General features: G+C 34.7%; 2 protein-coding genes across 3 annotated transcripts; both read left to right on the forward strand.

Annotated features, from left to right (window-relative positions):
• Nucleotides 1-864: 864 nt before the first annotated feature.
• LOC142619932 (poly [ADP-ribose] polymerase 1) lies at nt 865-13,350 on the forward strand. Its single transcript, XM_075793321.1, has 20 exons — nt 865-1,081; nt 1,623-1,672; nt 1,767-1,956; nt 2,958-3,144; nt 3,254-3,599; nt 4,051-4,246; nt 4,318-4,482; nt 4,957-5,017; nt 5,158-5,221; nt 5,305-5,556; nt 6,414-6,651; nt 6,745-6,857; nt 6,937-7,013; nt 7,157-7,317; nt 8,544-8,735; nt 8,848-8,956; nt 9,127-9,209; nt 9,342-9,479; nt 9,760-9,942; nt 12,903-13,350. Exons 1-20 carry the CDS (start codon nt 926-928, stop codon nt 12,948-12,950), a joined length of 3,009 nt encoding a protein of 1,002 aa, XP_075649436.1. The 5' UTR covers nt 865-925; the 3' UTR covers nt 12,951-13,350.
• A 1,269-nt stretch (nt 13,351-14,619) lies between these two features.
• LOC142619886 (LOB domain-containing protein 29) lies at nt 14,620-18,710 on the forward strand. Of its 2 annotated transcripts, XM_075793237.1 has the most exons (3): nt 14,620-14,644; nt 17,294-17,631; nt 18,237-18,710. In XM_075793237.1, the coding sequence occupies exons 2-3, from the start codon at nt 17,302-17,304 to the stop codon at nt 18,561-18,563; spliced, it is 657 nt and encodes a 218-aa protein (XP_075649352.1). In that variant the 5' UTR covers nt 14,620-14,644; nt 17,294-17,301; the 3' UTR covers nt 18,564-18,710. The 2 variants fall into 2 exon arrangements, with proteins under 2 accessions (XP_075649352.1, XP_075649351.1); XM_075793236.1 differs by lacking the exon at nt 14,620-14,644 and having other exon boundaries at nt 16,865-17,631.
• Nucleotides 18,711-23,932: the final 5,222 nt, after the last annotated feature.

A 23,932-nucleotide genomic window follows, 5' to 3' on the forward strand; every position in this document is an offset into this window, starting at 1 on the left:
AGATATGTGGGAGACAAAGAAACAAAGTGGGAGACAGCTGATGAAGGAGATAGAATAAATTAATAAAAAATTTATACAAGCCTGCTAAAGTACTATCTTACATATAAGATGGTACTATAGTAGTATTGTAAAAAAATTTACAATTAGAAGCCCGGATAAAGAATGTTTCTTGTACTTTAATGGTAAAATATGCCAACATATGACAGTGCAGGTACTAATGCTCTAATGCGCTACATTTTATTACCCTTTTTTGCCATATGTATTAATTGTTTGGCCACAATCCTTTTTTTTATATTTTGTTTCGGTCTGCTTATTGGAAGTGAGATGAGCTTATAAATATCTACTCACTTTCTTATTGAATCTCTTCATCAAGATGGTCCGTTTAAGGCCCTTTTTTGCATGATTGATATTATTTTTACTTAAAAAAAAAATCGATTTTATTACGTAGTAGTACTATGCTAATAAAATACAGGGATTAAAAAAAACATAAAGTAATAAATAACATTGACAATTACAATAAATAAAAAAAAGAGCAAAAATGACTAAAGTTTTTTTTTTTGAAATGGAAAATGACTAAAGTTACATCATGAAACATACGTGTAAAAATAAATTATTAAATTTACTTTTACTTTTAATTTGTTTTTTTTGGTGTGGAAACTTTGGCTTAAATAAGTTTTTAAATTAGGCGTGTGATACAGCTTCAAGACTGGCAACCCGTTTAGAAGCCATGGAACAGCAAACGACAGGGGAAAAAAGCGCGTAAAGAACTCACGTCACGTGTGTGAAGCTCCCAAATGTTTTTGAAAGTAATAATAGTGGGCCCCACTACCTAGAATTGATCACCCCCTCTGTGACGTTTGTGAGTCTAGAACATTTGTGAGGCATCAGTATCACACTCTGTGACAGAAAGAGTGAGAGAGAGTGAATGGCGAGCCTAGGAACAGTAGTTCAGAAGCCATGGAAAGCGGAATACGCGAAGTCATCGCGATCGTCGTGCAAGACATGCAAGACTCCCATCGACAAAGAGGTCCTCCGCCTCGGCAAAATGGTCCAAGCCACCCAATTCGATGGCTTCATGCCCGTATTAATCTCTAACCCTTCCACATTTTCTTTCTGTCTTTTCCTTCCTTTTCAATTTGTTTAGGGTTTTCGCTTTGCTATTTCGTTTCTGAAAATTATAACATGAAACGGCTAGTATAATATAACATGGGTACGCGTCCCTCGACTTTTTAACAGCCTGCTACAACTTTTAGTTATGTTTTCCATCTACATTCAACTCAAAGAACGGATCAGAAAGAAAGTAGATTAGAGTTAGAATCTTTCATGGTGCAGTAGGATTAGCTTTTCTCAATTACTTTGAAGTTCTATAACAAGATCAGTTCAGGGCTTCTATGATGATTGATGTTTGTATGTTTTCAGATTTTTTTTTTGATAATTCGATGGTTATAACAATTGGACAGGGGATTTGAACCCTAGTTCTCCTAATAAAGGAGATCATACTATGCCACTAAGCTACAAGGCTCATGGCTTTAAGTTGGAATTTTTTTACTTTCCATATCAACCCCACATATTTATGGATGTATACAATACAACTTTGATATGTTTTTTGTTTTCTGAATCAGATGTGGAATCATGCTAGTTGCATACTGAGGAAAGCAAAGCAGATAAAATCGTATGTATGCTTGTATTATTTATCACCATTTCCATTGAGTAAATCAGATATATGCAGTAATTAACTTAACTGCTATGCGTTATTTGGATTTTAGTATTGATGATGTTGAAGGCATTGAGTTGCTTCGTTGGGAAGATCAGCAGAAGATCAGAAAGTATGTTGAGGGGGGTGGACCCTCGACCCCGGATACAAGTGCTGTCCCTACTGCACAATATGGTATCGAAGTTTCACAAACTTCTCGTGCTACCTGCAAGCACTGCAGCCAGAAGATTATGAAAGGAGAGGTTGTTTGTTAATTTTCTCTGTATGAAGATATTTTTATGCTTGAAATTTGAATTTACTGGATATTAAGGGATTTTCTGGGGGAAACAAGATCTGGAAATTATAATTGCTTCTTCTAGAAATTGAAACATAAGATAAGACTTAGAGAAGAAGATTTGTGAAAAAAATCATTAATGAAATTATTGTCCTTTTTATCAATCTGCTCTGTATTCCAAAATGAGTCAGAGATTGAATTGGTCAGCATTGTTACCGAAGCACAAGGAATCTGCAGATGTTTTATGGGTGAGATGGACAAGGGCTTGAGCAAAGCATCCTATGTTACCTTACTTACCGTAATATGTGTCTATTACACAGTGATCGGCATATGTTTGCTACTTTTCTTCAATTAGTCCTTACCAATAGCATTTAATTGTCATGCCATTATTGTAATGTTATTAATGGCTTAGCACTTTTTTTCTTTCAAGTGTCTAGTGCTCAAAAGTCCTTAAATAATGTGTCTAAGTTGCTCCACCATGCTATCAATCCAAAAACTGTTGCAAGTGGTCACTTCTCATGACCTTGTTATGAAGTATGCGGTATGCTCTATAGGTTTTATAATTGAAGGAGTTGACTGCAAGAAAATGACAACGAAGCAGGTATTATTTTTGGGTCTAATTGTAGTTAATGTCCAAAAAGAAGAACCTGATTTAAGGAGCTTTTTAAGATTTTATAGAAGTCCTTGAAGAAATTTTAAAATTTATATTAGTGATGTTAGAGTTGAAGTCATGAAGATAGATTGCATCTGAATTCTGAAGATAAGATTATATATGCCAAAGTAACTAGTAATGCATAAATGCTACTTGAAGATAAAATAGCATATGCCAAAGGTGGTGACAATGATTATTTGTCACGAAGATTTTTATGTACTGAATGTTTTCACCTTTTTTTTGATGGTTGAATTATTGCGATTAGTAATAGCTTTCAATATCCCTTTAAGTCAATAGTTTTATTATTTTACCCCTAGGTTCGGATATCCACCAAGCCTGATGGCCAAGGAGCTAGGGGCTTGATGTGGAACCATGCCAACTGCTTCTTGGAACTTTCTCCATCTACTCAAGTGGAGAAGTTGTCTGGATGGGAGAGCCTCTCAGCTTCTGACCAGGCAGTCATCTGTGCTCTTACTAAGAAGGTTCCATCTACTGCAAAGAGTGGTATGAAGTTCACTTTGATTTTATAGGAGATTGTTTTCTAATGCTGTAGCAACCACAGAACTCTCTTTTTTTTTTTCACTTGTCTCTCTCACTGTACTTGTCCTTTTAGGCACTAAAGTTGAGATACAAGAGAATAAAGAACTCCTGCAACAATCAACTTCCAAAGCTGGCGTAAAACGTAAAAAAGAAGTTTGTGGTGATCAGAAGCCAAAGGCTGCTAAGGCTATAGGAGACATGTCAGCAAGTACGGCTGCATGTATGGAGAATGTTGCGGACTCCAGGAATGAACATTCAAAAGCTTCTGATTTGGAGAGTAAACTAGAGACCCAAACTAAAGAACTGTGGGCTCTGAAAGATGATCTTAAAAAATATTTGTCAACAGCAGAGTTGCGTGAAATGCTTGAAGCCAATGGGCAAGATTTGACAGGATCAGAACTTGATTTGCGTGAGCGCTGGTAATTTTTTTTTTGTGCTATATACACACACACACACACACACACACACACACACACACATATATATATATATATATACACACACACAAATTGTCTACAAATTTTTTCATGAATTTGTGTATCTGTTCCTGATGATATGTCATCGCTAAATTCTCCATAGGAGATAGTTTATTTTTTATTTTTTGTCTTGACACTAACCTCTTGTATGCTAAGTGTATCATTATTGTTCTCTAGATCACTATTATCCTGATGAATAAGTTTCAACATAAATGAGTGAAACTGTTGCTTTGTTTGTCATACTTTGCAATTATTAAACTGTTTTTTATATTTGAAAATAGTTCAAATGGATACTTAAATTGTTAATAAGGCTAATTACCACTATTTTGTATTACTATCTCTCATCCCTTTTACTAACATGGACACAATATTGATTGTTGTAATTCTTATTTAGTGCTGATGGCATGATGTTTGGAGCACTTGCTACCTGCCCACTTTGTTCTGGTTCTCTTTGTTATTCTGGAGGCATGTATCGGTGCCGTGGGTTTTTATCAGCATGGAGCAAGTGTTCTTACTCTACTGGTGAACCTGAACGTCTGAAAGGGAAGTGGAAAGTCCCAGAAGAAACCAATAATCAATATCTCAGCAAGGTATTCAACTTGTAATCTTCTCATGTTTTAAAGTACCCAAATTGTGACATAAGTTACTCAATTGTGTGCAGTGGTTTAGATCACAAAAGGGTACCAAACCTGTTCGGATATTGCCTGCATCATCATTTAACAATCCTTCTGGAAGTCAAGCTACTAATAGCCCATCCCAATCAACAAAGAGTGAAAGTTTGGGAGACTTAAGGGTTGCTGTATCGGGAATGCCTAAGGAATCCATGGTATGATTTTTTTCCTTCCATTTTTTTTGATAATTAGTATAGGCTTTATTGATTATGAAAATTACTGTGTTCATGATGCTGAACTAAAATAAAAAATTACAAGAAGATTAGAGAAAATATTTATAAGAGCACCTGAGCTTAAAAATGGATATACAATGTGTGATTCCCCATGCTCAAGACCAATCAAACAAAGTATGAATCAACAAGGATTTTAATTGATCAAGGGGTCTCTCAAGGTCCTCAAACATAAGACTATATTGTTCCTTTTACGCTATCCATGTCAAGCATGCTGGCACCGGATTCCCTACATCCAAAGAATGTTTCCGAAACCAATTAACAAGGATTTCATTCCACATTTTTTTTTTTTTTTGGTTGATGTTATACACTTTTACTGAAATCATGTCCAATGTGGTTTCAAAATCTGTGGTAAACAATTTAGTAGTGAGCTAATCTCATGATGGAGAATTTTTGCAGGAGGAATTTAAGAGAAAAATTGAGGGGGCAGGTGGACTTGTTCATACCAAGATCAAGAAAGGTATATAATCCATGAACTGAATCTTAGTCTTAATAGTATTGTGTCTCAACTGAACCTTAAGTTTAAAGTCTTGTGTCTTCAAAGTTATGGATGTAATGATACATTGTTTTAATTGTTTTGCTTAACAATCTAAATTGCAGATACTAACTGCTTAGTTGTGAGTGGAGTGCTGGATGATCAAAATGCTGAGACGAGGAAGGCAAGGTAAAGCTGACTCAATTTGTGGGTCTTTAGTATTTGTCTTCTTTGATTCATTTTCATTTGACTTGGAATGGTATCATTAACAGGAGGATGAAGTTACCAATTGTTCGGGAGGATTATCTGGCTGATTGCATCAAAAGACAAAAGAAGCTTCCATTTGATTTGTACAAAGTTGAAGCCATTGGTGAGGCCTCTAGCATGGTCACTGTCAAAGTAAAAGGGCGAAGTGCTGTGCATGAATCTTCTGGCCTGCAAGACACAGGTCACATACTTGAGGATGGGAAAAGCATCTATAATACGACATTGAGTATGTCTGACTTATCAACTGGTGTTAACAGGTAATATTATTTAGGCCAGACTACACTTTTGGTCCTCCAACAATTAGGGGTAGTTTCAATTTCGTCCCTCACCTATAAGTGTGTCCCTTAACTTTCAAAATTAAGTGACTTGATTTTGAAATTTTAAGGGATGAAATTGTCACAACTAATAGTTGAGAGACCTTGATTTTGAAGTTGAAGGAAGAAATTGACACAATTAAATGTAGCAGGATGAAATTGAAACTGTGACAAATGTAGAGGGACCAAAATTGTAATTTGACATTTGTTTTATTCCATCTTTCTTTTGAAGCTCTTTAATGATTTTATCTCTCTCTTTTTCAAATAATAGCTATGATTTATCCTGGCTTAAAATCAAATGTATGCAAAGTTGGGCAGAAATATACAGCATCATTTTTATTGGAATATTTTGTGTGAATGCAGCAATATTTCATAGTACTACAGCTCCATGTAGTTAGGATCATAGTTTAGTTAGGGATGACCCAGAAATTTTCTATTGGTAATTTGGGTTTGCTATCTGAATATATAGTGTATGTTTATTTCTAAGGCTTTGGAGAATGAGCATTTCCATAACCCAACAAGAATTAAAAAGAAAGTTGGAAGTGAAATTGTTATATGCTTTTGGGGGGGGGGGGGGGTTGTACTTGGAGACAATTTCAAATAGCGTGGTTCACGTTGAGCTAATTTTTACCTCAACCTCTTTTCCTACTGTACTTTGGCATATACACTGTTAAATTGGACTCTTAAATTTCTGTGCTATCTTTCCGAGTTTCTTCATTGGCCATTTTCTCTTCTTTTAAATCATTTATATTCACTTTTAACTTCTGCATGTTATTCCTCTATATGTTGCCCATGTACAGTTATTACATCCTCCAAATAATCCAAGATGATAAAGGTTCAGATTGCTATGTGTTCCGTAAATGGGGTCGAGTGGGAAATGAAAAAATCGGAGGAAGCAAATTGGAAGAAATGTCAAAATCAGATGCAATTCGCGAATTCAAACGTTTGTTTCTTGAGAAGACTGGGAACCCGTGGGAGGCATGGGAAAAAAAGCAAAATTTTCAGAAACAACCTGGAAGATTTTTCCCATTGGATATTGTAAAGATTTTTATTTATTTATTTTATGTTTTCCAGTATTTGCTTTGGTAGTAGTCATTTCTCATAGTTATTAATTTATTTTGGAATTTGTAGGACTATGGAGTTAACAAACAGGTGCCTAAGAAAAGACAGAATGATGTGGAGAGCAAACTTGCTCCTGCTGTAGTTGAATTGATGAAGATGCTCTTTAATGTGGAAACATACAGGTTATAAGCAGATCATTATTTTAATTATTTTTTCATTGGAGATTTATATGCCTGAAAAGCTAAATCTCAATCCTTACAGAGCTGCCATGCTGGAATTTGAGATTAATATGTCAGAAATGCCATTGGGAAAACTGAGCAAAAGCAATATCCAAAAGGGTACATACCGTTGAAAATCTCGTCTTGTGCTTAAGATATGTAGCTATTTTGTTCTTAAACTAACTTGTACAGAAGGATGCACAAAAAGAAAAAGAGGACATGTTAACATTTTGCTAACTTTATAATTTTCCTTTTCCCCCCAGGGTTTGAGGCATTAACTGAAATACAGAATCTACTAAATAGTAATGCTCATAATCCTTCTGTCAAGGAAAGCTTGATTGTTGATGCCAGCAATCGTTTTTTCACTGTGATCCCTTCCATTCATCCGCATATTATTAGAGATGAGGATGATTTTAAGTCAAAGGTACAAGATCTAGCATCTATCATGCTTTTGGCTTTTTGCATATTCTCAATCTACTTGTCTCTTTAATTAGAGATGATATTAACTCACATAAATGATGGATTTTTTTTAAAAAATATTTTATTATTGCTATTATAATTTAGCTTTAACGAAAATTATCACTATTATTATTATTTTGCTAACCCTGTTGTATCTATATTTAAAAATTTACTCTTTTTAGGTAGCATGTTGATGTAATAAGCTTTTTCCCTTTTCTTGTTAAAGCTAACAGCATCATTCTGAAGAATCTCTCTTAATCATCTATATTTTGAATATTTTTAGTTGATTTTGATAGTATGAGCAATTAGTAACTAATAGAGGAAGACATTTCCCTTCACCTATTTACATGTTTTCTTCATTTAATGTCAATTGTATTAGATAAGACTATTGTAAGAATATTCCATTACTTGGAAGACCTCTGAAACCTAGTATACAAAAACTAAGTTGTACCCTAAAATTAAAAGATGGATGTTGTTTTATGTGAAACACATAATGAAGAATGGAAATGGAAATAAAGGAAGGTCTAGGAATGGAAGTGTGTATTGATAAAAACCAATAAATGCCAAATTATTACTTGGTTCGAAGTGGTTATGGATTCTTGGTTCAGCATCACTTTTGGTCGTGGTTTGAATTTCGAAGCAGAGTGAAGAAAATGGAGTGGAAAATTTATGCTGAAAATTTCAAATTGGTTGGACTTGAGATGGTCTGAAATAGGACAGATTCCCAAATCATTTTAAAATTCAGTTCAGATTCATAGTCATTCTGTCTAGAGTTGACCTTAATGACAAAAGTTTGAGTTGGGAAGTTGGGGGTAAGACTGCCTACCAATCACCTCTCCTAGACCCACCTGATTTGGCATTTGCTGTTAACTCTGTTTGTCAACACCTGCAATCTCCTACAGACGACCACTTTACTGCATGCAAAAGTGGGGGGCATGGTATCACCTTTTTTTTTGGGTTCTTTTTTTGAGCTGGGAAGCTCTGTAGGAAAGAGTATTTTATTTTGCATCATCTCCAAAATGGTTGAAAAAACAATGAGATGGAATTTCATTATTGTTCATGCATTGTATGGAACACAATAATTTTTATTTTTGATGCCTGAGTAATGTGATGCACATGCAAGTCACTCGTTCGTTTTCCACATACAGTACAAGGACTTATGCTTAGTATGCTGTTTTTGTTCCATGGTAGGTTAAAATGTTAGAAGCTCTCCAGGATATTGAAATAGCTTCCAGATTAGTAGGTTTTGATGCTGATAGTGATGACTCCCTAGATGAAAAGTATATGAAGCTCCATTGTGATGTTGCTCCACTTCCTCATGATAGTGAAGATTATCGGCTGATTGAGAAGTATCTCCTTACTACTCATGCCCCTACTCATACGGTGGGTTTACTTTGGGCACTGACGCTAGCTAGGCTGGTGATGACTTCTTGTTTATTTCTTGGATTCTTTTTCATTTTGACAAATTAATTCTGGAAACTGGTAATATCATCAGGAATGGTCACTTGAACTGGAAGAAGTTTTCTCACTTGAGAGAGAAGGGGAATTTGATAAGTTTGCTCCATACCGAGAGAAGCTTAAAAACAGAATGCTCCTATGGCATGGTAAGTTACAGTGCTGATTAATAGTAGTTCTTTGCTCTGACTTGTGAGTGACAGTATTTTCTTGAAAGTTTGTTCTAGATTGAGATTTGTGGGATTCTACTTGAGTGTCGGGAAAGTCAAATTAGAGGTAGACGTAAATTTAAAGATTCTAAACATTTTGTTTTCGGCAGGTTCTCGGTTGACAAATTTTGTAGGAATAATTAGCCAAGGACTGAGAATAGCCCCTCCTGAAGCCCCAGCTACTGGCTATATGGTTTTCTCTCTCTCTCTCTCTCTCTCTCTCTCTCTCTCTCTCTCTGTGCATACGTGTATTTATATTTACATGCACATGTGATATATTGACCTACTTTTCTGCCAGCCTTACTTTCTTCATTTTGCTTTGCAGTTTGGCAAAGGGGTTTACTTTGCTGACCTTGTCAGTAAGAGTGCTCAGTATTGCTTTACTGATAAGAAAAATCCTGTTGGCCTAATGCTTCTTAGTGAAGTTGCTCTGGGGGAGATCTATGAGCTCAAAAAGGCCAAAGTGAGTCCAAAATACATGATTTTAAGTTTGAATATTTAAGAGTGTTTTACATAGTGAAGTGATAATTTGATGTGCATGAACTCACTCAAATGTGCATTTGCAATATCATAACCTAGCATACATAGCTGCAGTATACTTTTGGACACACACACTTTCATTCTCCCATAACTCTTCCAATATGGCTTGTTGGGGAAAAAAAATCTACCCACACAGATGCATTAAACTTGTTATTTCTTTTGCGACTTTCACCATTCTCACAATCTTTCCTATTTTCATTCAGTATATGGATAAACCTCCTGAAGGAAAGCACTCTACAAAAGGACTTGGCAAGAATATACCTCTGGAGTCGGAATATGTGAAGTGGAGAGATGACATTGTTGTCCCTTGTGGCAAACCTGTGCCATCAAAGGTGAAGGCATCTGAGCTGATGTACAATGAGTACATTGTTTACAATACAGCTCGGGTAAGTTATCTGTTTTTATTTTTCTCATTTCTCCGTCACTGGTTTGGCAAACTAGCAATTTGTTTTTATTTGCATTTATTCATGGTGGCGAATTGCTAATGTAAATTACTCCCTTTTAGTTTGTGGTAGTTTTTATTTTGGTCCATAATTTAAATTTTTTTAATTATAATCCTTAAACTCAGTTTTACACTGTTTTTAATGGCATCCTTTTGTCCATCCCGTTAATAATGTAACACTAAAATTCCATTTAAACCTCTGATATGTGCTGACAGGGCCAATTAAAATATGTCATGTCATTTAAAATGTCAGATCAATTGAATAGAAAAAAAAAAAACCTTAAAAAATTAAATAATTCTCTAAAATTGAAAAGTTACTTTAATTAAAAAAACTCAAAAACAATGTTTCTTTCCAGCATTATTGTGGCATCCAAACAAAGAGCCAGCAACCACAATCTCCAAACATACCACCAAGTAGACCAATCAATTTCCAAAACCACCAAATCAACCATAATTTGCCACTGCTGCCTTCAACTGGCCACCAAAAGGACCATCAAAGTTCCAGCATCAACATACTCAAACCCCATCTTATCGCTTTACTATCGGCTGCCACACACCTTGCGACCACACCAAGCTCAACCCACCATCCACAACCACAGGCACATACCACCAAATAAACCGACCAATCTCCATAACCACCAAAGCAACCTGATGTGGGCAGTGGGGGTCAATCTCAGTTTTATTTATTTTAAAGTGTCAGGAAATTTAGTAATAAAAGGCCAAGGAGTCCAACTCTTATTAGGATTTTAAGAAGTTCAAGTTCTACTAGGAATAGGTGTTAGTCTTTTATTAAAAACATGTAATGCTTTCTATAGAATAATAATAAGGTTTTATATTTTAAGAGGAGCTATGAAGCTTGTTAGAGGTTTGTGTGATGCAACCTTCTCCGAGGTGTGATGCCAAGGAAACCCTAGATGTAATGCAAATTTGACACCCATTAAACCACAAAAATCCAAATCTTTAAAACTCATTAAGCCACTCATCTATCAAATAGCTCTAAAATAACCCTTAAACAGTGCCATCACTGTTCATGGGTAACTGTGCAAAGCCTGAGAGCAGCAACCCATATCATGGTTTTTCCCTTTGTTTCATCCACAAAGCCCACTATTCTTTTTACTGATTAGAAATCCTAGTAATCCTTGTTATTTCCAGCCTTTCCCTAATTGAAACCTGACCCTAATCCTCAAAATCTCAGCGCTGCCCAGGTCTGACCCAGTAGTTTTAAATTTTTTTTTGCTTGTTCCCTCTTGTCCTACATCACAACCAAATTTCACCACTGCTGCATTCAACTGGCCACCAAATAGACTGTCAAAGCTCCAGCATCAACAGACCTCCCCATCTTATCTCTTTGCTATTGGCTGCACACACCATGCAACAACACCAATATCAACCCACCATCAACCACAAGAACAACCACTGGTCCCCGCACAACAATAATCAAATAAGCCAGATAAATTTAAACTTAGGGTCCGTTTGGATATAGCTGAAAACTGAAAACTGAAGATGAAAAATACTGTAGTAAAATAATTTTTTAATGTGTAAAAAACACTGTTCACTTGAAAATGACGGTTCATTGGCCTAAAATCACTGTTCATGGCCAAATGAACAGTGAGAGTAGCGCGTCCAGCAAAAAAAGAAAAAAAAAATAATTTTGGGGCTGAAACTGAGATGCTGGGCATTTCAGCCCTATCCAAACATACACTTAGTAAAAGAAATTTTAAGAAACATTCTAATCTACGACATATCTGTTGCATTTTCAACGCACTGTTGCATTTTCAGTGCACTAACAGAAAGCGTGGTTCCCAATTTGCTAACCTCTCATTGCCGATTCAATTCTCAACCCCTTCTTTCTTTGCTAACCTCTTCTTACGAATGCCTTCCGTTTCTCCTTTCTTTCTTTCCCTCTTGCTTGATCTCTTCAATCTTTATCTTCACTCTTTTCTCTCTTATCACCTGATTCTCTCTCTCTTCTCTCTCTCTCTCTCTCTCGATTCTGATCTCTTTGTCTAATTTTTATCATTGTGGGATGGTGGAGAGTGTCTCTTAGATGGCAGCGACATGGGGTCAAGTTGTTTGTGGTGTGGGTTGAGGATTGGGTCTTGGTTCAGAAAGGCAATGGCAATTTTGGGCTTTTGAGTGGGTCAATCAGGGTTCTTTGGTGACATGTTTGGGTATTTGGGTGTAATTTGCATTTTAGTCTTAAACTTAAGTCAAAGACTTGATAGATGTTTATGTATACTACAGATGAAAATAGATTTGAAGTTCCAGGGTCTTCTGGAATGTGGATGAATTAATGTTACCATAAAAAACCTGCCGTGAGCAGGCACTTCAATTCTTTGAATGTCATCAGGTTCAGTATTGTGAGTTAACTGAGTTATAGTATTCATTGTTAAATTATCTGATACTTAGACATCCTTGGTTCGATCCCCACTAGGGGTTTCTCTTGGATTCTCTGATACATGGTTCTGGTGGGTGGGATCATGTATCCATGGTTTACTCGTCAAGGATGGGTCCAAAGGGCCCTGCTTTGGTGAGGTTCCACGTCATTAAAAAAAAATTTATTGTTAAAATTAATTTGAGGAAGAGGATCGTATCTGCTTGATATATATATATATATATATATATATATATATATATATATTTTTTTTTTTTTTTTGTTTTTTGTTTTTTGAATTAGTGGGTGGTTTTAGTATTGTGGACTTGGCACCAATTTATTTGACCTGAGGGCTGGTTTACTGACACAGCCTACCTAAAAGTTAATAATGCTTGGGAGTTGGGCAGACTGTATACTAAATAATTTTTCCTTCAACAATATTGATCTGCTTTTTATAAAATTGTGCTCTTTTAGAGTATGTCCATGTGGCAAGTTAGTGTGACTGAAGTGGCGGTTTTTCTCTTGGACAGGTTAAGATGCAGTTCTTGTTGAAGGTGAGGTTTCATCACAAGAGGTGAGGAGAGGTAAAGTGGATTTATATAGCATCCAGTTCTGTTCAGCATTTCACACAATGTTCTCTCTGTTTTGGTATCCTTTAACCTATTAGTCTCGATGAGATCTCATTTTGGGGTTTGCTGGAGATCTTTCAATGTGTAAATGGTGGTTGTAAGTAGTAGAAGCAAGTTCAGCATCTTCGGAAAATTCATAGTTTTTGGTATGAAGCATTTCATGCAAATTAGACCCCTTTGTTTTGTATGCTTCAATGATTGCCTTTTTTTCATTAATGGGCCCTCCCCTTCCATACTGTGAAGTGTTATATAATTTCAACTGTCACACCTCAAGCTACCGCACTTGTGGGTTTTTTGTCATGCAAACTTTTGGATTCAAATGCACAAGTTCTACTCCACTGTTCTGCCCTTTTTGACTTTGCTTAGTGTAGTGAAATGCATTTGCACTTGGACTTAAAAGTAGTAAATGGGGTTCTTGTCCCTTTTTTTTTGTTGGGATGAGTGCTTGTCTTCAACATGTACCAAGTGCAGAGTACCCCCCGGCCAAAAAAAAAAAAAAATGTAGAGTGAAGGGGTGAGCTGGGGGAGAGTAAAAGAGGGTGGTATTATTATATTACCCATAATCCGTAGTAGAGATTGCACCATCCAGAATGTTATATTGGTTGTTGACTACCAAATGCCAACCTTAGTTGGATTGCAAATGTTATATTGCAAATGTTATATTGGTACTTGAAGTAACTAAAAAAAAAAAAAATTTAGTGGTTCCTGCCTTAATTCTCAAATAACTTCATTGACCTTCTGAGACAATATAATTCAAGTAAAAAGCAGTTTCTTTGCCATATTGGTGCTAAATACAGCTTTGAGGACGTGTTTTGGTCCATGTAGATTTAACAAAATGCAACGATTACGTTGGCAAAGATTCCTAAGCTTTTACTCGTTACACCATTAGATTTTCTGGTATGTTTGTTCTTTTAGCATGTCTTGCGGATTCCTGTTCTGATTAGTGCAGCCATGTTTCAATTGTACTCCGTTTCCTGCGATTTGTTCTTTACGATTTTCGTATTCACTAAAAAAGGTGAAAATCTAATATGATTGTTTCTAAAAGTTGTGTTCGCTTACAATGGCGTGTTGTGTGAAAACGACGCTGCCCTCTGCTTCTATTGCTGGTGAAAAAGGAAATCCCATCTCATGGAAAAAAGCATTTTTTATGGTGTAATATGGCATTTGATATGGGCACAAATTGAAGTTGATAAAAAGGTATACGTTTCAGTTTTGTTCAAAAACAAATGCTTAGCCAAGAGTTTTGTAGCTTAACTAGTACATCCTAATGAATTCAACGGAGATGTTCAAAGTTCAAATATTTCTTTCCCCACCATCAAAACAAGAAAGAAAAAAAAGGGTGTTTAAACAATGAAAGCATGGGAACGTTGTTGATAACCAAGCTAGCCTTTGATGCTGCCTCAGATAGAACAGTGTTGGTTGGGTAGATGATTTTAAGTAGGACATCTTTTAGGCAGCCTGCATGTGTGCCATGTGCATGGATGATGTTATAGATTGACTCAAAAATTAATGTTGCTTATGTCACTGTTTGGTAGACCAGAAAATTTTGCATGTGAGCAATTCTTATGGATCCCTTAAAAACTGTGTGTTGTGGCTGTTAATGGTTTCCAAGCAAAGATAATGCATGAAGCGGCATAGCTGAGGTAAGAATGTACTTTCTATGCAAAGAGCCATTTTTCCTTAGTTAAGAGTGACGAACCCATTCATGCTTGTTTTTGTTATCTTTTCTTTTCATCTTCAAATGATGTATGCTCTACCTTTTTAATATTTGGTACAAGGAACGTGGCTCTTCTTGCACCATTCTCAAACCCAACTTCTCTACAGCTGGTTTTGAGTGTTGTGAGATTGGAGTTGAAAATTCCAAGTTAACACCAAATTGTTTTCTTTTCCCATGGCTGATGATTCAAAAGATGGTGTATCCTCTCCAGAAACTTGTAGCTTAGGCTACAGGCTAACGTGCAACCCGCATGGGTAAGAAAATGAGTGAGATATACAATATACAACATATTAAATGCAGGAAATTGTAGTAGAGAAAAGCAATAAGTATGTCACTAAGAGAGAGAGAGAGTGAGAGAGTGAGAGAGAGAGAGAGGAGGCCGACAAACCATGTAGGTGGATATGGCGATAGGTAAGATAATATATGGTTGATAATAGAGCAAGACAAGTCTTTTAATAAGTAAATGTATAAGAGACTTGTAGCTCAATGACATTATTTACTTTTTGGTCCTCTCCTATTTATAGCATCAAAAAAAGAGATTAGTAATTGGGCATTCTTTTAGGTAATTGGTTTTGAATGTAGAGAAAATTAACAGATGCCTTATGTGTATTAGTTTATAAATTACTTTTAGAAATATTTAATGAAAAAATAATAAAATAATTATTTTTTAACAACTTTTTATATTTCCAATAAAAGTGGTGTTAAAATTTTTTTAAAATAATTTATTAACAATTTGTCTTAAGGGTATTTATTAACATGACCTTTGAATATATAACAACAATGAATTATTACCGGAAAAGCCATGCAACCATATTGAAAAGAAAAAACCGACAAATATAATTGCTAGAATTTTTGGATGAATAACCCCTACGAATCCAATTGAAGACGCTAATGAAAAAAAAATTACAAAATTATGAGTGTTCGAACTTTTTGTATCATACCTTTCCGTGGATGCAATTGAAATGACCATCCTTCAATGTATTTAATTTTTGTTATAATAATGGCTGTGAAAAAAATTGTTATAATAAATAATTAATGCTTTTCCTCTGGTTAAAAAAAAGTAGAAAAAAGGGGTGGGATATATTAGTGATTAGTGAGAGGGCATTTGCTTTGTGGAAATGATGGCCTATGTGCAAAGCAGCTTAGTTTGTTGCCACTTTAAGCTACTATTTTTGTCTCATGTAATAAATTGAGCTTATTGCACGAGGGTCACACAGCTTCTATACCGAGACTTTCTTACGAATGAAGACTTTGAGAAAGAAAAGCACTAGTTTCATGACAATTTGGTGTTCCTATTTCCAAGCTTTCACACTCCGGGATTTAAAAAAAAAAAAAAAAATCGCTAATGCTACAATAAAAGAGTGGAACATTTTGTCCAACTTTTTTTTGGTACTGTTGAGAAAAAGTAAAATCTAAATAAAATAAATAAAAGACAAACATAAGACTCGCAGATAGTAAGAAAAAAGAAGCAATAAAGTTGACTTATAGATAAGATTCAAATACACACAAAGTCTACATTTGAGAAGGTGACTTAGAAAATCTTTTTTCTAAGTATAGTTTTTTTAAAATAAAAACATTTTCCCTCCTCAGCTCAACTTTTTAAAAAAAATTCATATTTAGTAAATTTTATCAAGTTAAAGAATGCTTATACCTTTTACTTATTTTATTTGCATAAAGTTTTTTGTTTTTTGTCTCAGTTATTTTGATAAATAATCTAACTTTTAAAATTTTTTTAAATAAACTAATTTTTAATTTTTTACCACACAGTTAACAAAAAAACTAAATATTTAAATATTTAATAAATACTATACAAATAAGCTACTAAAAATAAGTTACAGTAAAATATATACTATTTCCCTCGTGCAACAACTTCTCCAAATACACATACAGACACCAATAATACAATTTTTATTTTATTTTATAGAAACTCCACCTCTTTTGAAAGAGAGGGGGACAATATTTAGAACACACGTTTATAAATTTGAAGATTATAAAGTTTACCGCAAAAAACAAAGTAGTTCCTAAAACTAAAAGCATGAGTGTGGTATGACTGTGGTTGTCGGTAGAACTGAACTGGCAGGTGGCAGTATCCACAAAGCGACAAACAGCAGCAGTTCCCAGGTGCGGCGTTCGGCGGAAAATTAAATCCCTAATCAATCAAACCCCCAAAATCAAACTTACCCTAATATTATATTACAAACTTACTTATTAAACCATGCTCTTAAAAATTCTATATAAGTTGGTCCAAGTTCTAACCCATATATTAAAAAAAAAAAAAAAACAAAAACAACAACAAAACTAGCAAACCCATTAAGAAATGTTCCCATAGAACCCTACACTCAGGCCCTCTATGTCTCCCATTCACACTCCTTATAAGACTTCCCCTTCTCTATGTATCTTTAACTTCTTCATTGCCCCACTTTCCTAGCCAACCCATATCACACATTAGTCTTTCTTCATTTTTTTTGTGCACCATTTCCTAGTGTGCCCGTGTGCCTAAAAATTGTTTTTGATTATTCTGTCTCTTATTCCTTTTCTTGTTTCACTGTATCTTTCTTTCTCTTTCTCTTTCTAGTTGCTACTATGGCATCTGGGGCTGGGAATAATGGAAGTACTGCCACTGGTACTGGTACTGGTACTGGTACTGGCTCTCCTTGTGGGGCATGCAAGTTTCTCAGAAGAAAGTGTGCCACAGATTGTATCTTTGCTCCTTATTTTTGCTCTGAACAAGGTCCTGCTAGATTTGCAGCCATTCACAAGGTGTTTGGTGCTAGTAATGTCTCCAAGCTTTTGTTGCATGTCCCAGTTCATGATCGCTGTGAGGCTGTTGTCACTATTGCCTATGAAGCTCAAGCAAGGATTAGAGACCCCGTTTATGGATGTGTGGCTCACATTTTTTCCTTGCAACAACAGGTTATTTTGAATATTTCTTCTTCTGCTTCTTTTTTTTTTTTTTTTAGTTTTCCCTGCCTGGCATTACATGCATATCGACAATTTTTCCCCCCTTCTCGGCTAAAAGCTATTTCTTATTTGGGCTGCGAGCTAGGTGTACGATTTTACAAAGCCTTCTGATGAGATTTTGAGTTAAGTTGTTTTTCCTTCTATTTTTTGGTTCCTTCCATGAGTCTTTTTATGTTGCATAAATTATGTTCAAGATAAAATTCTTTGAGATGTGTTTTTTTTTTTTTTTTTGGTTTGTTCTTTCCATTTAAAAAAAAAAAAAAAAAATTTAAATACGGCCCTTCCTTTTTCATCATTAAATAAAAGGAAGAGTTGAATCAATTAGATGACTAAAATTGCAACTTCTCGTTAATGGGTATTAATCATATCTAAAAAAAAAACCAAAATCACTCATCACAACAATCAATTTAAAAATTTTCCACCAAAGCAAATTTCTTCTAATTTTCTCGATAAATTAAGAGTCTAAGGAGGCTTTAGCAAGTCCTCAATAGTCAAGTCTATGGTTGGCTACATAAAATAGCAATGTACAAACAAAATCTAATTATATTTTTTTATAGGTGGCATGCTTGCAAGCACAATTGCTACAAGTGAAGGCTCAACTGGCTCAAAGCCTAATTGATTCGAGGAACGTTAACATAGAGAATCAGTGGCCAGGGAATAACGTTGCTGGGGTGCCAATGGTTCCAACTTATCCAACTTACATGAATCCCATTTCCCCTCAGAGCTCACTTGAGTCAATTGACCATAGCAATGATGGAATGTACATGCAAGAAATACAAAGCTGTAGAGAGGATTGCTCAGTCCAACATTGTTCTAAGAGAAGACCTTATGGCAATGACTGGGGTGAGCTTGAAACACTAGCCCTTAGAATGATGAGGAACTAATTCATCATGTCTCTTTGAAGAATATGATGTTGATGTTATGTTAATGATGATGAGGATGAGGATGATCTATGCTCAAATGTTGTATATAATGAGAATTTCTATGTTTTTTGGTACGACTGATAAGCCTAAAATAGGCATTTCCTTGAATTTTTTTTTAATCTTTTGTCCCAATCACTAATTTTCCTATTTGTCAGAACAAACCAAATTAATTTCAAGAACTTGGAAATGAGATCCTCTCTCCCTCTCTCTCTCTTGCTACAATGAAGGCTTAAAGTTAACTTTCTTCATGAAGATAATGTAGTTTTTACTGAACAACAATAATGGAGTGACTCCACGTTAAGTCTTGGAATTTGGGTCAGCTTGTATTGTTTTACATTCTTCACCTATCAAGTTCAATAATGATACATATATCACTCTCAATTGTCCTTCCCATCCCACATGCGGTTTATATTGTTTTAATTAAAGAGCCAAACATGGTTTGAGATGTTCTAGATAACACATACTTAATTACAATATCAATGGGAATCCCAAAGATTTATGTTTATATTTTCTTATTCTTTCCTTAGCCATTAGCCAAGATGATTGGTCACCTCTGTCCTATCTTCACTAGATTAAAAAAATCATATTCATGCTTCTAATATAATGCTAGTAGTAAAACTAACGTAACATATATAGAAAATTTCACTAGTCATTAGCTCTCTAGCTAGCTCTAGAGTCAACAATGAGTGTTGACTTTAAGGAACTCTTGGGGGCCAAAATATATTGAAAATGTAGATCTTTCTTTTGTCCCCCGGCTCAAAAATTTAAAAAAAAAAAAAAATGAAACTCTTGAATTCGTCCCATTGGGATGAATTGAAGAGCTTGCTTTGAAATTTTTTGATTTGGCTGTATAGGGATTAGTGAAGAGGTGAATGATAGCATTCTTGTTGAAGCTAAGCACTCCCTTGATGTGAGTACCTAATGGACCCACTTGCATAGGGTTTATGTTCTAATAAGTAGGTTCACCTAACATTCATAGTTTAGTACTCTTAATGTAATTTTAATAATGACAACCTTATGATTTTGTATTCATATGTATAGACAAAATGTCTCCTTGATTGAATGCACAGGGATACATCATGATTGAGTATTTTGGAAACTATTAACATCAAATAGTTTGGTTCTCCTAATCCTGTAGCAAAGCAAATTAGGAAACGGTCTTATTTTGAAGTTAGACTAGGTTTATTTGTTACAAGCACCACTCAATGAAAATTATAGTTCTCTTACAGGTATATTAGGTGAATCAAACTGTCCATAAATAACTTATTTTAACTTTAAAAACTAGTTAATTAGCTTACAATAAATTGGAGGAAGGGACTAAACTAATGTATATCAGTATTGGTTTAAGATTGGTTCATCTATGCTAAGGGTTAAGGCATATATATAATATCTAAGATTTATATTTTAACATGTTTCCCTAGCCTACTTTTCAGGTTAATTTTTCTATATATAAAAATCTGCATGTATATACATGTTTTAATCTATATTTTATACCACAGGTTCATAAATGTTGAAGTAAGGGACATCAATGATATATTATTGAATGAAATAAGTACTGTATAAATAGGGTCTATATATAGAGGTCAATTAACCTAGTGGTACATTCTTAAAAAAAAAGAAAAAAACTAGTGGTACAAAATAAGTACAAGATTGTAATGCATCTATACTATAATAGTACAAAGTGGTACAGAAATGGTACAATGAGCCTAAGAGGGGAATTGAGTCTAATACTTCAGCAACCCCATTAAACTCAAGATGGAGTGCAATAGACTAATTTTAGTTTGAACACAAGATCACGAAAATGCCATGAGAATCTGATTTTGGGATGTCTTCACACGGATCATGAGATGCAATAAAATGGAGTTTTAAGGCGCCCTAAAGAAGATTATGACAAACAAAATGACAATGATCTCAATATGTTTAGTTTGTTTGTGGAAGAAACTGTTACAAGTAATCTAAATGGCATTTTTGTTGTCACAATATATAGGAGTAGTAAAAAAGATAGAAGGACACTTGTGTATTCCTCTAATTTAGGTAGTGTCAGTAATTTTAGTGGTAAAGTAAGTAATTAAGTAATTAAGATATATCTTACTGCACTAAGTAGTACGCAATATATAGTGGAATGACAATCAGTAAGGTCTCTTGCCTAATCAACATTAGGTTAGGCACGAAGTATAAGAGGTTTACTGTGAAGAGAAGTGTAGAACATGAAAGATATCGATGGTCACCTTAAGATAGCTAATGATACAAAGCATAATAACATTGTGACTAAAAGTAGTAAACAATATTAAATGTTTTTCAAGTTAACATAAAATGTTATTAAAAGTACCACTAGACATTGATCACAAATCATAATAGATCCTCAAACGCTTAAAGTTGTATTCGGAGAGGAAGTGCATAGCCAAGTCGAGAAGTCCAAAGTGCAATTAAGGGTAGCTAAGGGTGACAATAAATAGCTACTAAGAATCCATAGGTAGAAATCGAAATGTGTAAGATGGAGAGCTTGAACAAGAATTTAAGTATATGACCTGTGCCGATTGCCTGTCCCGTCAAAGGATCTTGCACAACACAATTGGAGGAAAGTATGGGGACATGAAAACCTCAAGTGCATAAAATATATGTTAGAGGTAGAGACATAATGGAGCTATTGTTTTGTGAATTTCAAGTGGATGATGTGCAGGTGTAGTAGTAAATAATGAGGGTATTGTGTTGTTTGATTGCAATAGGCTTAATCCAAAAGACGAGGGACATGACTCAGACAGATGTTCCTTTTAAGCGGGCATTCTTGAGTTCCTCTGTGACATAGAGCCAAAGTTTGCAACCCTAGAAAAAGTTGTGCATGGATTGGGACCAAAGAATGTAATTTATGTCATACAGAGTTATGCAAATAAGGCAAGAAATATCTTTCTAGGCCATCTAGACACTTCACATGAAAAACTTAATCGAAAATATGAAATCAACATACAATACTTAGTGAGAAAGCACATGTCAAAGTTAGTGAATGTTTAACATTGATGTGGCTATTGACATAATAGATAGGGTTGATTTGGTGCTCACGTGGCATTGATGACATGCTCACTTTTGCTGATGTGGCACTAATTACATGGCAACCTTTGTTGACGTGGTAGCTAGGATGCATTAATGTGACATTGACCGTGGCCTACAATGACGTGGAGATAGGCCTGGCTTGTCAAAATAGGATGGTGACACGTGGTAGAAGTCATGTTTTGACACATAAAAGAGCGTGTGACATGCGTGGTAAACTGCGTGTGGAACTATTGAGAAAAATGCCGGAAAAAAGGAAAGGAAGGGTGGTCGTTGAGTTTCGTAACTTTGGATATTAGTCACTAATCCGTATTATGTACGAGAACTTATCTATTTGTAAGATAAATTAAAATAATTTTATAAAATTTTAAATTGATTAAGAAACTACACCATTACATGATTTGTTTTTGTATGATTTCAATTTGTGTTATAATTTGACGAAAAAGTCATTGCTTAAACGTGTAATGGCTTATAAAAAATTTGTCAGACAATTTTAGATACCGTAAAAAATAACTTTAAAATTCAGATATTAAAACTTCTAAAAGATTAAAAAATATTAAAAAATCAAATGATTTACGGCTTAGAAATTATTGAAACAAAATAATAATCTATGGTTATAAGTTTGCACTTTATTATAAAGTATCACGTTAGTGAAGTAGAGAGGTGATAATAATAATAATAATAATAATAATAATAATAATAATAATAATAATAATAATAATAATTGTAAGGGCGCGATTTGAGTCCTAAGCCCAAGAGGTCATAGGACTAAGGCCCAAAGAGCCCAACACAATGAATTTGAAGAGAATTGACTAAAAACTAGGCTTTAATGAATTGAACAATGCTCACAAGGGACAAAAGATGATAAGAAAACAAAGAAAAAAAGACCTATATGCAAAGGAATCCTCCCTCGACAAAGTCCGAGGTGAACAGTTCTTGGATATATTTCTTTTAGGCTGGATTACAATTTTAGTGCTTGTTACTACAATGTTTTTTTTCTACAGATTCTCAGATGGATCCCTTTGTAAAGGGCCTCTTTCTCCCTTATATTCTCCTCTTTCTCTTCATCTCCACCTTCCATGTGTAGGTTAAGTTGTTGGCTTTGATCCTTGTCCCATCAGCACCTTCCCAAAATCTTTGAAAGTAGCTGTAAGGTTGAATACCACTGTTCAGGTATCACCTTCACATTAATGCTGCCAGAGGGTTAGCTGCAAAGCTTTTAATGCGGTGGTAGCAGTTTTCTCTTAGAAATTTCTTGGCTTTCCTTTGTCCTATTCTCTCCTAAGGTTCATCCCTATTAATATAATCCTCCGGAGTGTTGCTCTTGATGGAAAATCAAACTTTCTGACCTCTGCTTTGCTTAGCTGAAGAGGCTTTCCTCCTCAGACTTCCTTCCCAAACCTTCTTGGTCATAAGTCTTTCGTGACATTCTGACTCATACTTATTCCCTAACACCTACTTATCCTCGGACTACTAAACGTCCTCGGACAAGGCCCATGACCCAATATACATTTCTAGGCCTTTCATCCCTAAAACAACAATAACAATAACAACAACAATAATAATAATATCAATGTTTGAGTTTGAGTTTAAGTTGGACTTGTTAGAGAGATAGAGTTTCACTCCTTATTAAGTTTGGATAAACAAAAATAATTTTGTTTTAAAAAAATGATGAGTTTGAGTTTAAGTTGGACTTGTTAGAGAGATAGAGTTTCACTTCTTATTAAGTTTGGATTAAACAAAAATAATTTTGTTTAAAAAAAATGATGAGTTTGAGTTTAAGTTGGACTTGTTGGAGAGATAGAGTTTCACTCATTGTTAAGTTTGGATTAAACAAAAATAATTTTATTTAAATAAAATGATAATTTTATTTAAATATTGTGTTGGACGTGAAAAATTGTGAGAACTTTAGAGGCTTCGTTATATATATTTATTTATTTAAATAAAATGATAATTTTATTTATATATTGTGCTGTCGTGGGAAATTGTGAAAGTTTCAGAGGTTTCGGTTATATATATATATATATATATATATATATATATATATATATATATATATATATGATACAATGTTTAGATTAGGACTATGGTTGAATGTCATATACTATTTATAAAAGCAAAAACCTTTTCCTACAATTGAGGTAGTTGCGGCATGTAGGAAAAGTGCCCACTTAAAACTTTGACACATTGACACTAAAAAATTACAAAAGAGATCGTTATACCGTTTGAGTACTGAATTATAGTTTCACAAAAACACTGTCTATCTCGAACCCAACTACACCGGT

The sequence above is a fragment of the Castanea sativa genome, chromosome 12, assembly GCF_040712315.1.
Source record: "Castanea sativa cultivar Marrone di Chiusa Pesio chromosome 12, ASM4071231v1".
NCBI classification, from domain to species: domain Eukaryota; kingdom Viridiplantae; phylum Streptophyta; class Magnoliopsida; order Fagales; family Fagaceae; genus Castanea; species Castanea sativa.